We start from the raw sequence: 19,127 nt of genomic DNA, 5'->3' as shown, positions 1-19,127 counted from the left end.
ATGGTTTATTTAACTAGTACCAGTTTCATAACTTGTATGCTGTAATTCACTTTAGTTTCCTGTTCCTATACTCTTTGTAGCTACGTTTGTTACCTAGTCCAGATTATAGCTGATTCTTTACAGTCTTCTGACCATATCCTTGTTGTCCAGTCTCCAACAGTTATAAAATTTTTCACAAATGCTGGGTTCCTCTGAAGAGCATATACTGGACCTATGTGTGCTGTGTATTTAGATACAATTTTTTCTACAGGAGTCTTTCCTTTGCGATTACAGCCAAATACTGTGCCATTTTCAGTTCCAATCATAAATCGAGTCGGTATTGTGCCCTCATATTCAAGACAGGAGGCTCCAAGGGCCCTACTCAGGGACTGGTCTTCACTTTTTACTGGGTCCAGTATTAACGTTTCAGTTGGTTCAGCCATCTTCCTTGTATCCCACCATTTTACCTGAAACAGAAAAATTTACTTTCCTTTGTGTTACAAAGAAAATCTGTAATGCCCATTAAATGAAATGTGGATCAACAATAAAGGCATAGAAATGGACATATTTTGCAAATATTGGGTTGAACAGCTCTTTGTGTGATGTGCCACAGAAGTGCACTAGGAAATACACATGCTGGATGCACTAATAAACTATCACAATGGTAGATATTACCACTCTGATTTGTTGTATGTCTTGTACATGAAGCACATCACTTACCCATTATTTTTAAGTGTAAACAACTTATCAATGATTAAATTATTCCAACTAGCATCACTGGTTGATAGTTTGTCACTATGTTAAAATCACATGAAATATTAAAACACAGTCATGCTCAAGGTGTACACTGCACTGAGAACCTTTTGTATTAATAGGTTCAGAAGAAGATGCTGTTAAAAGGTAGGTCAGTACCATAGTGAGATACATGGTTTCAATAAAAAATCTTTGGTAGCACACAGTGTCATATTATTTTGCATGCTGTCTTTTACATTTAAATATGCTGTAGCATAGCACAGTATTTTGGGGAACACATAACGTTTAATGATACTGGATACTGCATCCAGGACAAACTGATCTGCCAGGAGACAACAGTGCCCCCCCCCCTCTCTCTCTCTCTCTTTGACCCTCTCCTCCTCCCTCTCTGTCACACAGATTGTGAAGCAAAATTGTCTTCTGAGCTTAGCAGATTATTACAACTTTCTTATCACCTGCTTGCTGCTCACCCACCTTAACAGTGGCATGCATATTCCTTGTGTCAGAATACTGACATCCTAAAGTCAAAGTTATTAATATTTTCTTAATGTAGACTGTGGAATTACAAACATACAAGTGAGGGGCTGTCATAATATTTAACTGTTTGAAGTAACACTTACTTAATCCTCATGGTGCAAGTCAAGTGATGTGACTGTCATCCCTTTTTCCAGAGAAATACAATTTTTGAAGTAGTAGAGATCCCTCATAAGAGAATAACATAAGCAAGATTTAGATGGAACCTAACACTGACACCAAAAGGTTTTGTTATTCAGCCTAGAACCAGTAAAAAGTGAAGCTTTGTCAAACTATTGTGGTACATTTACAAGATTGCTTTACTCGTGTGGTGTCTTGACAGGATAATGCTTGCTGTTCATTTGCAATCAATAAATTATTCAAAATTAATTTTCTGATGGACTTAAATTTGAAATGACAATACCCAATATTATAAAATTGAAATAAGCATGGCATCTCTTATTACAGACCCATTTACCACTTTCCACTATTGCCAGAAATTTTTCAGAAAATAGCTCACAGACTGAATACTCAAACATTTTTGTGAGCAGAACCTGTAATTAACCTCGCAGTTTGGCTTCGATAAAGTATTCTCTACAGACATAAATCCACTTCATTTTTGAAACTGCTGTCATTGTCAGCCTGTACTTTAATTCACAAGAAAGTTGGTCAGATATTTTTGTGGCTACATTTGTTTCCCCTTTCTGCACAAGAGTAAGTTTAAGGTGTTGATAGTGAGTTTATTCTAGTTCCTAGTGTTATATTTATAGATGCTAGATACTGTTATTTTCAAATTGTGAAATAACAGTCACCAAACGAGGGTAAGACTATTGTCAGGTTGTTGTTAGTAGTGGTACATCAAGTTTTTTAAACATTTGCCTGCAAGAAATTTGAGGAGGACAACAAAAATTATCCTTACAGTACATTTATGTGCAGTGAATGCTTTTTGTATTTGTATGATTTCTCCAGAAAAGTATTCAATTTGGCATTAATGAATGTAACTGTGCAAATGAAGACACAATTTAGGTGCTTTCATCATCAATACCAGCAACAACATATAGCACATATGTTGTTGAACTCAAGCATTTGGAGAGATTTGTAGTGACAGTTAGTTGAGGACTGCCACTGAAACAAATAATTGTACAATATCTTTGTTTTCTGAACTCATGTTTTCTTTTTGTGTGCTTGTTTTACTGCCAGTGCATTGCTTGTTCTGTAAAGCAAGTATCTACTTTATAGTGTCACATGTAACAAATTGGTGACTTTAAGAATGTGTGGTTTTAATTTTGATCGTACTTTATTGTCAATCAGTGAACAAGTGGTGACCCCAAAGAAGCCCACTGATGACCAAAAACACCTGGTTACTAGGGATGCAACCTTATCAGAGCAGTCGATGTGCAATTTGGAGAAAGTGACTTCCATTCCTCCAATAACAATCTTGGACTAGTGCTGAATTCTTTACATGATATGCAGTTCACAGGCAATTCACCGATTAGCTGTATAACATCTTCAACATGGCAAGAAAACTTCATCACCCTCTACATGCCACAACAACCAGACCTATGATTCCAGCTTTTGGAACATTTGCTTTCTACCTGTAGTGTTTGTCATGACAATCTACATTATATTTTGACCACCAGTGATTTAGACAATCAAAACGCATTTTTATTATCTGTTATGAAGCACGCCACAAGTAGGTTTTACCACTTTCAGAACTGTTATATTGTGAGCCATCTTATTGCTGTGCCTACACACAGAGTCCCAGCTATAGGCATATGTGACAGTAACTGAATGCATGTGGTTACACAATAACTTGGTTATTAACAATAATATGTATACACTTAACAATCATACTCAAAACATTTGCAAGGGTGATCACATGTCTGTGGTGAATGGCTCAACCACTGATCATGGAGGGTACACACTCCTCAGTGATCAAGCATACAGTCCAGTTTGTGGCCTTGGAAGGACAATGGATCATGACTGGCCCAGCATGTGAATGGTCTCCCATCTCACACATACTGTTTAGTTTGCAGGCACAAGAAATGTAGTCAATGAGTGACAGCTATCCAGTTTCCATATGGGGTGTTGGGGAACACGCATTATGCTTGACCAACACACGGACTGTGGCTTATGAGATTGAAGAACGACATACATGTCTATGAGGTATTGACTGCTAGTTCAAGCTGGTGTCTCTCTTTGTGTCCTGTGCACCTGTTGGCACCACATCATTGCTGAGTTTTGGCCTAATAGTCACACAGATCCCTTCTTGGGGATTGGGGCTTGGTAGCTGCAAGAAACGAAAATATTCTGTCTGCAGCTAGCAAATAATTGTGCCTCACACACTTGTGGTGATGTCAGTGCGAGTGTGAAGGCCACAATGTGTGGCATCACACATGGCTGGTGTGGCATGTGGGAGGGGCGGGGGGGGTGAAGGCTGTCAGGTGTGGCGTGATGTCATTATGATGCAGCATATGATGTACTCTGCTGGATTCTGTGGTGGGGCTGGCCAGTGCACCTTTGTGAGACATGGGGGGGGGGGGGTAGGTTTGGGCTCACATGGCTGCTTGGTGACAGCTGGCAGTGTGAGTGAGCCAATGGCAGCTGCAAGGAGCGGCTCTTTCTTGCCAGTTGTGTGCAGAGTTTAGTCGGTTGCCAAGTACTCAGCCAAGTCTGAGAAATGCGCGGTGAGTACTTTTGTCAAGATGTATACTGGTTTGACTCTGTTGACTGAGACTTTAGTTGGCCTACCATTATACTCGATTTCTAATATCTTATCAGTCAATGCGGTCCCAGGTACAGCAGCAGAAGTGGTATATGTACCACGTCTACATGCAGCATGACATGCTTGCAGCACTGTAATTCTGCTTGGGCAAAGGCTATACCAGCACCATGCTTTATCAGTGGGTGTGGTTGGAGGCCAGCCACGTGATTGTGCAGGCAATCTTCTAGTGGTGGGGCCAAGATGAGATGCCAGACTCTTTCTTGGGGGTCACTTGCAGATCAAAGAGTAGAGCAGGACTGCCTCCATCCAGGTATTGTTGTGGCACCTCAGGGATGCCTTCAGTGTCCAATGGATCGGCTCAACCATGCTATTAGATACTGGGTGGTAGCTTTTTGTGAGGTGTAGCCATGGATCACACAGTTGGATGATGTGCATAGTCAAACTGATGGCTTCAATCTGTAGTTACATGGCTGGGGCAGCCAAAGCAGGCCATCTAGATGCCAACAAAAGCAGAAGCAACTGTGTCAGCTGTGACGTCTGCTACGGGTGTGGTCTACCATTTTAAGGAGGTAGCGTTTGTCTTGGGACAGACGAAACAGGCTTACAGTGTCCACATAGCAAGTGTGAAATGGTGTGTCACACTGGGGAAGGCGCCGATAGGCACGTGGGTGTGTCACCTGACTTTGGTGTACTGGCATCCCAAGCAGGTGCATGCCCACTGACAGTAGTCTTTTGAGATTCCAGGCCAGACAATACGTGTGGCCATGACTGACACCATGGTGTTTGTTTCAGAATGTGATAACTCATGGACACAGCCGAAAGTGCTGTGCCGGAATTTCTCTGGGAGGAACAGGTAATGTGTGCCTGCTGTAAAGCCATACCAAGCCTTTAGGGAGGAGCCAGCCATTCACACCAGTTCTAGATGTAGGCTGCTGCAGGTATTATGTTGGAACCTGTCCAATTCTCTGTCGCCCTCCTGTTTTCGTATGACATCTTCAAAGTTCACTGCAGTGGAGATGACTGGACAGTTGCGGAACAAGCAGTTGGCGATGATGTTGTCCATCCTGGATATGTGGCAGATGTCCATTGTCAACTGGGACAAGCACTCCAGCTGCTGTAGTTGGCATGCTGGACAATTGGTGTTTGTTATTGGTGTATGGCCAGCGAAGATAATGAAGTGTCTGACTTCTATTGACAAACGGAAGAGTTTCACTGCCTCATACACAGCCAGCAGCTCATGGTTGTATGTACTCCAAGAGCATTGCGATGTCAATAACTTGTGTGAGAAGCAGCTGAGTGGCTGCCATATGCCATCAACGCATTGTTGAAGCACTGTGCCATTAGTATTCTGGCTGGCATCCACTGCAACATCCAACTCTGCATTGTGTATTGGATGAGCAAACATGCATCCACTGCAACATCCAACTCTGCATTGTGTATTGGATGAGCAAACATTACCGCTTCAGCGAGACACTGTTTAGATTTGATAAAGTTGTGCTTAATTTCATCAGTCAATGTAAAAGAAGCCCTTCCTTTCGCAGTGGAACCACATTGCACTGGAGTCAGTGGTTCGAGTACTGAAGCAGCATTATGCAAATGAGGCAGGCAGAAGTTACCCATCCGGAGATAATGACACAGGCCTTTGTTAGTTTGTGTGCTAGGCACGTTTATGGTCACCAGTACCTTGTCCAGCAGAGGAGTGGATTCAATAGGGGTGATTTAGGTGTCTGAAAAATTCGATCTCACTGACCCCAGGCACACATTTCAACACACTGTTCACTATGCCAGCTTCGCTCAGGTACTGGAAAGCAGTTGTTGGGTGGCTGCAGTGGAGCTCAGGTGTCTTTGAGAGCACAAGGATGTCATCAAGGTGTGTGAAGCAGAACGGTAAACCTCATAAGACGCCATACAGGAAATTCTATCAAGTCTGGGCAGCATTCATAAAGCCGAACATATAAACAAGCTCTTAAAGAGCCCAAAGGGGGTGGTAATTGTGGTTTTTTCTACATAGTCAGATGCCACAGGGATAAGCATGTATGCCTTCAATCAGTCAGTTTTGCTGAATATAGTCGCACCTGCCAAGGCGAGGCTTAAGTCCAGTAGATGCAGCAGTATATACACTCCTGGAAATTGAAATAAGAACACCGTGAATTCATTGTCCCAGGAAGGGGAAACTTTATTGACACATTTCTGGGGTCAGATACATCACATGATCACACTGACAGAACCACAGGCACATAGACACAGGCAACAGAGCATGCACAATGTCGGCACTAGTACAGTGTATATCCACCTTTCGCAGCAATGCAGGCTGCTATTCTCCCATGGAGACGATCGTAGAGATGCTGGATGTAGTCCTGTGGAACGGCTTGCCATGCCATTTCCACCTGGCGCCTCAGTTGGACCAACGTTCGTGCTGGACGTGCAGACCGCGTGAGACGACGCTTCATCCAGTCCCAAACATGCTCAATGGGGGACAGATCCGGAGATCTTGCTGGCCAGGGTAGTTGACTTACACCTTCTAGAGCACGTTGGGTGGCACGGGATACATGCGGACGTGCATTGTCCTGTTGGAACAGCAAGTTCCCTTGCCGGTCTAGGAATGGTAGAACGATGGGTTCGATGACGGTTTGGATGTACCGTGCACTATTCAGTGTCCCCTCGACGATCACCAGTGGTGTACGGCCAGTGTAGGAGATCGCTCCCCACACCATGATGCCGGGTGTTGGCCCTGTGTGCCTCGGTCGTATGCAGTCCTGATTGTGGCGCTCACCTGCACGGCGCCAAACACGCATACGACCATTATTGGCACCAAGGCAGAAGCGACTCTCATCGCTGAAGACGACACGTCTCCATTCGTCCCTCCATTCACGCCTGTCGCGACACCACTGGAGGCGGGCTGCACGATGTTGGGGCGTGAGCGGAGGACGGCCTAACGGTGTGCGGGACCGTAGCCCAGCTTCATGGAGACGGTTGCGAATGGTCCTCGCCGATACCCCTGGAGCAACAGTGTCCCTAATTTGCTGGGAAGTGGCGGTGCGGTCCCCTACGGCACTGCGTAGGATCCTACGGTCTTGGCGTGCATCCGTGCGTCGCTGCGGTCTGGTCCCAGGTCAACGGGCACGTGCACCTTCCGCCGACCACTGGCGACAACATCGATGTACTGTGGAGACCTCACGCCCCACGTGGTGAGCAATTCGGCGGTACGTCCACCCGGCCTCCCGCATGCCCACTATACGCCCTCGCTCAAAGTCTGTCAACTGCACATACGGTTCACGTCCACGCTGTCGCGGCATGCTACCAGTGTTAAAGACTGCGATGGAGCTCCGTATGCCACGGCAAACTGGCTCACACTGACGGTGGCGGTGTACAAATGCTGCGCAGCTAGCGCCATTCGACGGCCAACACCGCGGTTCCTGGTGTGTCCGCTGTGCCGTGCGTGTGATCATTGCTTGTACAGCCCTCTCGCAGTGTCCAGTGCAAGTATGGTGGGTCTGACACACTGGTGTCAATGTGTTCTTTTTTCCATTTCCAGGAGTGTATTTGGTAGGTTGTCCTTGAATTTAGTGTGTGGTAGTCCCCATATGGGCACCATGAATGTCCTTTTTAGGCACCAAACATAAAGCAGAAGATCATGGGCTGCCTGATGGTCAGACAACGCCTTGTCATAACAATGCCTCAAATCAGCCTTTGCTACCACGAGTCTGTCAGGTGCAAGCCGACGTTGGTGGCACAAAATGGGAGGACCGGGTATGGTAAAATTATGGTGGAGCATTGAATAATCAATGCCCCGCGGCGCTCCAGACAGACGAATTAGCTCCAGGAATTTGTTTAGAACGCCTGGAAATGGTCTGGAACACGCCACAGGTTTAATGGTGAAGGAGGCAGTCCGCTGTCGCCATCCTGCTATCTTCAGACTCGTTGTAGAGTCTATCAACTGGGCGTTTGAAATGTGTACAAGTAACTTGTAGTGTCTGAGGAAATCTGCATCCAGGATTGGCTCATTAACATCAGCCACAGTGAACCTCGTTGCGAATGTGCAGTGCAGTCCAAGATCCACATTCCAATGTTGAGTACTGTATGTTTTTATAGTGGAATTGTTTGCTGCCGCTTGGAGCCTGTTACAACGTCAGTGGGGTACCTTTAGTGCAGCTGCTGCTGAGTTGCGAGCTGCGTGAGCCATGTCACCTATTACCTGGTCTGCTGCCATGCGATGCCTGCTACTCTGTTGCTGTGAGTGTGCCGATTGGTCAACCTGTGTGTTGAGTGCTGCCACCAGGGTAGCCAAGTTCTGTATGTGGTGCTGCAGGTCGGTTCCATTGCCAGGGCTGCAGGAGGTGTGTGTGGCTCGTGGGTATAAGGGGTCGTAGGTGGGTGCAGATGCTGTAGTTGGTGCTGTTGCCAGCGTATCGTGCACTCTTTCCATCAGGTCTGCTACGGCGTTCAGTTGTATGTCTGCACAGCTATGACTGCTTGCATCTGAGTGGAGAGGCTGTGCACCCATGGAGCATGCAACAGCAAATCTGGATCTATGTCTGACTGTACAAGAACTGTGATGACCTCCAGTCACTTCATTCTCCTTGGCACAGCAACCACTCTACTCGTTGCTCCTCAGACAACGAAATCCAGTGTATCAACTCTTCCTTAAGCTGCTTCTAGGAGAACTGCATCGACTGGTGGTTATCATGGCCGCATAATTCTGGTCCAGATGGTTCACAACATGTCAAAATTTCGCAAGGTTGCATATGATATTGTTCCTTAGGAAAACCGACTCCACTTGGTTAAATCACATGGATGGGTCACAAGGCCAAAAGGGGGGCAGCCTAACCAACACACATCTGGTGCTGGTTGCTGACCCAGTGTTGGCAGAGGGCAGTAGTGTGGTGTTGTTTAGCGCATACGAATTTGCATGAGCTTGCACCGGATGGACAGGGTCTGAGCACTTGGGCTGTGCATGCAGCTTACTTTCCAGGAACCAGTTATGTGCCAACAGCTCCTCTGGTTGCCTTTGCAGATCCTCCATGGTCGCCATTGTCCTATTGCACTAAGTTCTCACACAAAAGAGGACACACTAAAGGTATTGAGTCACACGCAAGGAAAATACACACAAAATGAATACACGTTCAAGGCCCAAATTTTGTCCGTGCGAGACTACAGACAAGCACAGAAACGTTCGAAAGTGAGTCCACTCGCGATTCCTGCCGCTTACGAAACTGTCGTACTGTGTTCCGACTTACTGCTGTACCCACACACTACATCAAAGCTGTAGGCACAGGTGATGGTAACTGAATACCCGTGATTATCCAACTACTCATTTATTATACCGGGTGATCAAAAATTCAGTATAAATTTGAAAACTGAATAAATCACGAAATAATGTAGATAGAGAGGTACAAATTGACACACATGCTTGGAATGGCATAAGCACAAAAAATGTCCGACGAATGGCGCTTCATCTGGTCAGAATAGCAATAATTAGCATAACAAAGTAAGACAAAGCAAAGATGATGTTCTTTACAGGAAATGCTCAATATGTACACCATCATTCCTCAACAATAGCTGTAGTCAAGGAATAATGTTTTGAACAGCACTGTAAAGCATGTCCGGGGTTATGGCGAGGCATTGGCGTCGGATGTTGTCTTTCAGTATCCCTAGAGATGTCGGTCGATCACGATACACTTGCGACTTCAGGTAACCCCAAAACCAATAATCGCACGGACTGAGGTCTGGGGACCTGGGAGGCCAAGCATGACGAAAGTGGCGGCTGAGCACACGATCATCACAAAACGACGCGCGCAAGAGATCTTTCACGCGTCTAGCAATATGGGGTGGAGCGCCATCCTGCATAAACATCGTACGTTCCAACAAGTGTTTATCAGCCAGGCTGGGGATGATGCGATTGTGTAACATATCGGCGTACCTCTCACCCGTCATGGTAGCAGTTACAAAACCAGAATCACGCATTTCCTCGAAGAAAAAAGGCCCGATAACGGTAGATGTGGTAAATCCAACCCATACCGTGACTTTCTCGTCGTGCAATGGAGTTTCCACGACAGTTCTAGGATTTTCGGTAGCCCAAATTCTGCAGTTGTAGGCCGTTGACAGATCTTCGGAGCGTGAAATGGGCTTCGTCGGTCCACAACACGTTACTCAACCAGTCGTCATCTTCCGCCATCTTTTGAAACGCCCACACCGCAAATGCCCTCCGCTTCACTAAATCGCCAGGTAACAGTTCATGATGCCGATGGATTTTGTACGGATAGCATCGGAGGGTACGCCAACCAAACAGTAGTGTATGGAATGCCGGTGCGACGTGCGACTGCACGAGTGCTGACTTCCCCGTGCATAGGCGAACCCGCTACAGTCTCCATTTCTTGCTGAACTGTCTCAGCAACATTACGCCTTGTGCTTGGTCGGCCACTACGGGGTCTATCGTCTAAACAACCAGTGGCTTCGAACTTCGAAATCATTCTCGCCACAGCTGCATTTGTCAACAGACCTTTACACATTCGAATCCCTTCCTATGGCGATAGGATCGTAACGCTGAACTAGCACATTCCCCATTATGATAATACAGCTTCACTAAAAGCGCCTTATCAGGTAACGTCAACATGCTGCGACTGCTGGCGCATCTGATTCTCTGTCTTTTTTTTTTTTTTTCTTTATTGTGATTTTGATCACCTTACACAAAGGCGGGCTGTCAGCAGCATAGTACGCCGCTCTTCAGCCTTGAGTTTTACAATAAGTATTACAGATAGGTGGCACAGAGAATACAATCAAAACGGCGGGCAAACAATGTAGACACTAAATAACAAAAAACATGGAGCTGTTCACGCTGGACGAGAAATATCACTAACACTAGTTGACACGGCGCACATAACATGGATGACGGCGACGGCACACGTGCACAGTGGTGGCGTGACGGCGAAAGAACACTAAACACAAACGAAGGCATACACACGAGACACTGATGGCGATGATATCCGGCGCGCGAATGTTCACTGAGCGTGTGCGAGTCCGGGGACCTGCCAAGAGAGGAGGAGGAGGAAGGGTAGTGGGAGAGGGAGAGGGGAGAGCAGAGATGCCATGGACAGGGGAGAGAGGGGGAGGGAGGAAGGGGGAGGGGAATCCCGGGGGAAGAGGGGCGGAGGAAGGGGGAGGGGAAGCCCGGGGGAAGAGGGGCGGAGGAAGGGGGATGGGGGAAAAGGAAATAGAAGGGAGGGAGGGTGCCTAAAGGAAAGGACACTGGAAGTACGGAGGGGAGGATCAAATTTGATAGGAGGGGTGAATGGAAGGGAGGAGGACATCATCAGGGAGGGGGAGCTGGCGGAAGCCACCTTGGGAGAGGGTAAGGAGGGTGGAGAGATGGAGACCGGGTGGGACATGGGAATACAGACGTGGCAGTGGGCGGGGGCGGGAGAGGATGGGCGAGACAAGCAGGTGAGGAGGATCGAGTTTGCGGGAGGTGTACAGGATCTGTATCCTTTCAAGGAAAAGGAGGAGGTGGGGGAAGGGGATGAGATCGTACAGGGTCCGCGTGGGGGAGGGGAGACGGATGCGATAGGCGAGGCGGAGAGCATGACGTTCAAGGATTTGGAGGGACTTATAAAAGGTAGGGGGAGCGGAGATCCAGGCCGGATGGGCGTAACAAAGGATAGGGTGGATGAGGGATTTATAGGTGTGGAGGATGGTGGAGGGGTCCAGACCCCACGTATGGCCGGAAAGGAGCTTGAGGAGACGGAGTCGGGAGCATGCCTTGGCTCAGATTGTCCGGAGATGGGGAGTCCAGGAGAGGCGACGGTCGAGGGTGACGCCAAGGTACTTAAGGGTGGGAGTGAGGGCGATAGGACGGCCATAGATGGTTAGATAGAAATCAAGGAGGCTGAAGGAAGGGGTGGTTTTGCCTACAATGATCGCCTGGGGTTTGGAGGGATTGACCTTGAGCAACCACTGGTTGTACCAAGTGGTGAACCGGTCAAGATGGGATTGGAGAAGGTGTTGGGAGCGCTGCAGGGTGGGGGCAAGGGCAAGGAAGGCGGTGTCATCGGCAAACTGGAGAAGGTGGATGGGGGGTGACGGCGGCGGCATGTCCGCCATATACAAAAGGTACAGAAGGGGGAAGAGGACGGAGCCTTGGGACACACCGGCGGAGGGGAAAATGGTGTAGGAATCTGTGTTATGGATGGTGACGTAGGAAGGGCGGTGGGAGAGAAAGGAGCCGATCAGACGGACGTAGTTAATGGGAAAGGCGAAGGTTTTGGGCTTGAAGAAGAGACCGGAATGCCATACGCGGTCATAAGCACGTTCGAGGTCCAGGGAGAAGAAGATTGCGGAGCGACGAGAATTAAGCTGGTCGGAAAGGAGATGAGTGAGGTGAAGGAGAAGGTCGTCGGAAGAGAAGGACGGCCGAAAGCCACACTGGGTAACGGGAAGGAGGCGGTGCTGGCGGAGATGCTGGTGGATGCGTCGGGTGAGGATGGATTCCAGGACCTTGCTGAAGACCGAGGTAAGGCTGATGGGACGGTAGGAGGAGACGGCGGACGGCGGTTTGCCAGGTTTAAGGAACATCAGGATACGGGAGGTTTTCCACAGGTCGGGGTAGTAACCGGTGGACAGGACGACATTGTAGATCCTGGCCAGAGCGGAGAAGAAAGAGACAGAAGCTTCACGAAGGTGACGGTAGGTGACACGATCGTGACCAGGAGCGGTGTTGCGTTTTGTGCGGAGTGTAGCAATGAGATCCTGTGTAGTGATAGGGGCATTGAGTTCCGTGTGTGCAATGTTGTCCAAGTACTGGAAACCAGGTGCGAGGGGAGGGAGATTCTCTGTCTCATTACAGCTCCTTTTCTACACGATTGTCATGCGCAGTCACTGACGTTTTGCTGTCCAGCGCCATCTGTCGGACATTTTGTGAACTTCGTTTTTCTTTGGTTCTGATAAAACCCCATGTCATTCCAAGCATGTGTGTCAATTTTTACCTCTCTATCTACATTATTCCGTGGTTTATTAAGTTTTCAAATTTATACTGACTTTTTGATCACCCGATATTTACCGAATACCTCGTAATAATCAAACTCAAACGTCTGCGAGAGCGATCGCGCAACCACGGTGAACAACTCGACCACTGATCCCCGAGAGTGCACACTCCTCAGTGATCGAACGTGTTGTGCAGTCTAGTGGCTGCGGAAGGACAATAGACGGGCGACCAGCTGAGCATGCAAATGGTCTCCCGTCTCGCGGATACCGTTTAATTTACGGGCGCAAGAAAGACGGTGGATTGGCGGATGTCCGGTTTACATACGCAACGGTGGGGAGCGCTCGCTGTGCTCGATCCATATGGACTGCGGCTCGTGAGATCGAAGAATGGCGTAGACGTCCGTGAGATATCGGCTGCTAGCTCGCACTGCTGTCTTTTCTTGTGTACCGTGCGTCCGTGGGCGCTACACCGTTGCTGAGCTTCAGCGTAACGGTGCTTCAGAGTCAGTGACAAGGGATCTGAGATGACGCCTCAATTCAGAAGGCGATTTATCGCCTATAATTTGCTGTTAAAAAATTGTTGGATTTGAAGATCTGTTTTCTTGTGCACTTGACAGAGCACATTGTGCTTGAGGTGCAAGCGCCTATATACAGATGTCATGTTATGAACAACGTTGTGGTAGCCGTTACAGCAGCTGTGGACAGAAGCACAGCAATTGCTGAGGACACAGCCAAGAGGCCGACATTCGACCTCGTGCGCCCCCGCGCTGAAGCACCGGGGGCGCACGAGGTCGAATGTCGGCCTCTTGGCTGTGTCCTCAGCAATTGCTGTGCTTCTGTCCACAGCTGCTGTAACGGCTACCACAACGTTGTTCATAACATGACATCTGTATATAGGCGCTTGCACCTCAAGCACAATGTGCTCTGTCAAGTGCACAAGAAAACAGATCTTCAAATCCAACAAGTTTTTAACAGCAAATTATAGGCGATAAATCGCCTTCTGAATTGAGGCGTCATCTCAGATCCCTTGTGACTGACTCTGAAGTTTTTGAGGCAATGTTATGACAGTTGTTCTTCAGTCTGTTGCCTTCTGCCATCAAAAGTGCCGTGGTTTCAAATAATAATGGGAGATTGGAATCTCTGTTGCTCATTGCTGACCGATTGCGTAATATTTCGTTAATGACAACGCGTGTGAGACTCCACAAACTGGCAATAGTGTAGTTACAGAGGACACCGTTAGAATGGAAGAGCTTGCACTATCTGAACAACTTACCTCGCTTCAGCGTGACAAGAGCGACCTCCAGTAACAATTCCGACAAACTACAACGAGACCCAGCAGCCAACAGCACGCCAGCTGATGCAGCTCTCACCTTGATGCTAGCGAGCAGTTACGCAACTGGTGTTGTGGTATAATTTTTGTTTCGGATAACTGGCTAGAAAATGTACTCCTCCGCACCACCACCCATACGACAGAAGCATCTGTGTACAGGCATAACCACTCGCTCTAATATGCAGTGCCTACATTCCACCATCACAGCAACTAAAGTATCTACCTGTTCATATGATCCAGAGTCGGCTCATGGTAATCAAACTCAAGAAGACGTATTTCTTCCTATTATCAGAAAAGTGACTCTGTGACACGTCAATCTGACCGTCCGCTGCTAGTGTTTTTGGTACACAACTTCTCATACATCCGGAACACCTGCTTTCCAAGGAGACATTAAATCGACTTGCGATCAGGATTAGCTGAGCAGTCTAAGGTACGTTGTCCAAGACGCGACGCACACTAGCGACTGCGACGGGTCGCTACGTGACGTCAGAAGTTGCTTGCTGGCGCATGCGCAGTTCGAGTTTGGGATGCGACGCGCGACTGTTGCGGCAGCTGCCGCAGCACTGCACCAGTGAGCAGTGTTGCGACGGAAGTCGCACGACACAAAGACGTACGGCTGCCAGAAAGATGTCGAGCCAGTCAAGGAAAACTGAAATGAGCCACTCACAGGATGTGATTCTCTGTCAGCTGGTCTCGCAACATCCTTGCCTTTACGATTTGAAGAACCCTAAATATAGAGACACTATATTCAGAGACAGAATTTGAGAAGAAATTGGTGCACGGTTGAAACTGGCAGGTGAGTGAAATATATAATATTTTCCCATTAAAGCAAATTTTTCAGGCCTGTTATGAAAATCAGTATAATCCATGCAGATGTAGAATTAGAATGATGAAAATGAACTTGAAGGTCAATTTTCGCATTACTCTTTTTTGTGACGATAAAAATTGAAAACGGCAAGTACATTATAAAATGAACAATCTAAAGTACAACGAGAAAATTACATTTTACAATACCTTCACTTTGAAAGTAAACGGTAGATTGGTGTCTTGATGATACCTTCTAGTTGTGAAAAACCACCACCAGATTATTGTACAGCTTTCTGTAATCAATAGATGTTCGTTTTTGAGGAAGGCGTTTCTCAACAGATTGCGCAAACAGTATGCTGCAATAAGTAATTTGTCACATTCACTTCAATTCATTGGTAGAAGATGGTGCTCAAAAAACTTGTGCCAAAAGTGCACTACTGTTTTACAAAGCCCTTCTGGTCTGACACAGTTCACAATTGAAATTCGTCTTTTGTAAATCCTGGAGTCATCTTTTGAGTGCAGCTTGGCAAGATTAAATGTTCATGTCATCCATAACGATGTATGCTGTCAGAATATAAGAATATGGAAGTTCATTTGGATGGGAATAAAGATTCAGTCGGCTATGAAAGTTGCCTTAGCTTGTTCCAAAAGTTTCTGCATGGGAGAAACTGACAAGTATAATTTGGGGAAATTTTGTGAACAAGCACGGACATTATTTCTTCCACATTTCTGCCAGTGTATACTGTAGACGTTCAGAATGAAAATTCTAGAGATGTTTAAGGTGTAACCCTATCTTGTTGTCAAGAACTTGAAACAATGCAATGACGCAAGCGTGCGCTTATTGTTAATAAACTTATCTTTCATTGGAATTTTAGGTGAAATGTGCAAAAACAGATGGAGGAATATTCGGGACTCATATCAGAGAAATAAACGAGAAAGAAAGCTTGGAACAGGTTCAGATGCCTCAGCAAAACCACGAAAATGGGTTCTGCTTGATCACTTGGGTTTAAGAAACCTACATTTCGTGGCATTTTAAATGAAATTGTCAAGAGCATATGGAGAAATACTAGTAACTCATACCGGAGAAATATGACATAAAATGGTTTCATTAGGTCCAAATGTGTCAGCGAAACAAAACAAATGCATTCTCTATCGTGTGATGACCACACGATTCTCGTTGCGCGTCGACAGAACTGGCGGCTAGTCGCGACGGTCCCGGAGATATATGAGCCCAAATCTCGGTAACGGAGTTCGATATCATTCTGATCTCAACTTTAAAAATAATTTCGATATGTTAGCTTCTTTTCATCGGCAATGATGTATGACCTAGCGTAAACCATACGTAAAGTAGCCAGGGACCACATTTTTTCACTGTTCACAATTCAAATTTTATGCAGCAGGTTACTTGTAAATTAAGTATCGGAATAAGTGCGACGAATATCGGAAAAATAGACACCTCATTATCAAGCTGTGATGTGAAACTGTAAGATACGCAAACATCAATTTTTTGTGCCTTTTACTTTCCTCACAATTGATAGAGAAGTAATATACAGCGAAAAAAACACGCAAAACTGGAAGAGATACTTTTCAATTTTTTAAAGTAAAAGGAGAATCTGTACCGAAAAATTAACTCTGGGAACCGATTTAACTTTGTTGCATTAACATGTCCGGTCGGCGGCGGCGGATTCAAATACATAAGAAAAATAAGAATTCCGATTTTCTTGCTGTAAAAAATACTGTATGTTAATGCAACAAAGTTACATCGGCTCCCAGAGTTAGTTTTTCGATACAGATTCTCCTTTTACTTTAAAAAATTGAAAAGTATCTCTTCCGGTTTTGCGTGTTTTTTTCGCTGTATATTACTTCTCTATCAATTGTGAGGAAAGTAAAAGGCACAAAAAATTGATGTTTGCGTATCTTACAGTTTCACATCACAGCTTGATAATGAGGTGTCTATTTTTCCGATATTCGTCACAGTTATCCCGATACTTAATTTACAAGTAACCTACTGCATAAAATTTGAATTGTGTACAGTGAAAAATGTGGTCGCTGGCTACTTTACGTATGGTTTACGTTAGGTCATACATCGTTGCCGATGAAAAGAAGCTAACATATTGAAATTATTTTTAAAGTTGAGATCAGAATGATATCGAACTTCGTTACCGAGATTTGGGCTCATATATCTCCCGGAGCGTCGCGACTAGCCGCCAGTTCTATCGACGCGCAACGAGAATCGTGTGGTCATCACACGATAGAGAATGCATTTGTTTTGTTTCGCTGACACATTTGGACCTAATGAAACCATTTTATGTCATATTTCTCCGGTATGGGTTACTAATATTTCTCCATATGCTCTTGACAATTTCATTTAAAATGCCACGAAATGTAGGTTTCTTAAACCCAAGTGATCAAGCAGAACCCATTTTCGTGGTTTTGCTGAGGCATCTGAACCTGTTCCAAGCTTTCTTTCTCGTTTATTTCTCTGATACGAGTCCCGAATATTCCTCCATCTGTTTTTGCACATTTCACCTAAAATTCCAATGAAAGATAAGTTTATTAACAATAACCGCACGCTTGCGTCATTGCATTGTTTCAAGTTCCTGACAACAAGATAGGGTTACACCTTAAACATCTCTAGAATTTTCATTCTGAACGTCTACAGTATACACTGGCAGAAATGTGGAAGAAATAATGTCCGTGCTTGTTCACAAAATTTCCCCAAATTATACTTGTCAGTTTCTCCCATACAGAAACTTTTGGAACAAGCTAAGGCAACTTTCATAGCCGACTGAGTCTTTATTCCCATCCAAATGAACTTCCATATTCTTATATTCTGACAGCATACATCGTTATGGATGACATGAACATTTAATCTTGCCAAGTTGCACTCAAAAGATGACTCCAGGATTTACAAAAGACGAATTTCAATTGTGAACTGTGTCAGACCAGAAGGGCCTTGTAAAACAGTAGTGCACTTTTGGCACAATTTTTTTGCGCACCATCTTCTACCAATGAATTGAAGTGAATGTGACAAATTACTTATTGCAGCATACTGTTTGCGCAATCTGTTGAGAAACGCCTTCCTCAAAAACGAGCATCTATTGATTACAGAAAGCTGTACAACAATCTGTTGGTGGTTTTTCACAACTAGAAGGTATCATCAAGACACCAATCTACCGTTTACTTTCAAAGTGAAGGTATTGTAAAATGTAACTTTCTCGTTGTTCTTTAGATTTTTCATTTTATAATGTACTTGACGTTTTCAATTTTTATCGTCACAAAAAAGAGTAATGCGAAAATTGACCTTCAAGTTCATTTTCATCATTCTAATTCTACATCTGCATGGATTATACTGATTTTCATAACAGGCCTGAAAAATTTGCATTAATGGGAAAATATTATATATTTCACTCACCTGCCAGTTTCAACTGTGCACCAATTTCTTCGCAAATTCTGTCTCTGAACATAGTGTCTCTATATTTAGGGTTCTTCAAATCGTAAAGGCAAGGATGTCGCGAGACCAGCTCACAGAGCATCACATCCTGTGGGTGGCTCATTTCAGTTTTCCTTGACTGGCTCGACATCTTTCTGGCAGCCGTACGTCTTTGTGTCGTGCGACTCCCTTCGCAACACTGCTCACTGGTGCAGTGCTGCGGCAGCTGTCGCAACAGCCGCGCGTCGCATCCCAAACTCGAACTGCGCATGCGCCAGCAAGCAACTTCTGACGTCACGTAGCGACCCGTCGCAGTCGCTAGTGTGCGTCGCGTCTTGGACAACGTACCTTAAGGCGCTGCAGTCATGGACTGTAAGGCCCGTCCTGGAGGAGGTTCGAGTCCTCCCTCGGGCATCGGTGGGTGTGTTTGTCCTTAGGATAATTTAGGTTAAGTAGTGTGTAAGGTTAGGGACTGATGACCTGCGCAGTTAAGTCCCATAAGATTTCACACACATTTTTCGACTTGTGATCAGATGTCAGTGATCTACTGGCATAACCTGAAAAGCGTTATACTTTTGCTTTCTGGCTTACTGCAGTTAATAACACAAAAA

The 19,127-nt window shown here is 45.8% G+C and overlaps 1 protein-coding gene across 1 annotated transcript in view; it reads right to left on the bottom strand.

The window, feature by feature from the left end:
- Positions 1-19,127, bottom strand: part of LOC126176454 (dynein axonemal intermediate chain 2) — a 178,043-nt gene that overhangs the window by 40,113 nt on the left and 118,803 nt on the right. The window contains exon 5 of the mRNA XM_049923611.1: positions 94-446. Within this exon, the coding sequence (XP_049779568.1) occupies positions 94-446 (353 nt within the window). The remainder of the gene's footprint in view (positions 1-93; positions 447-19,127) is intronic.

The sequence above is a fragment of the Schistocerca cancellata genome, chromosome 3 (genome assembly GCF_023864275.1).
Source record: "Schistocerca cancellata isolate TAMUIC-IGC-003103 chromosome 3, iqSchCanc2.1, whole genome shotgun sequence".
Lineage (NCBI taxonomy): Eukaryota > Metazoa > Arthropoda > Insecta > Orthoptera > Acrididae > Schistocerca > Schistocerca cancellata.
Note: the sequence above shows the minus strand (reverse complement) of the source record. Positions and strands in the feature narration are given on the sequence as shown.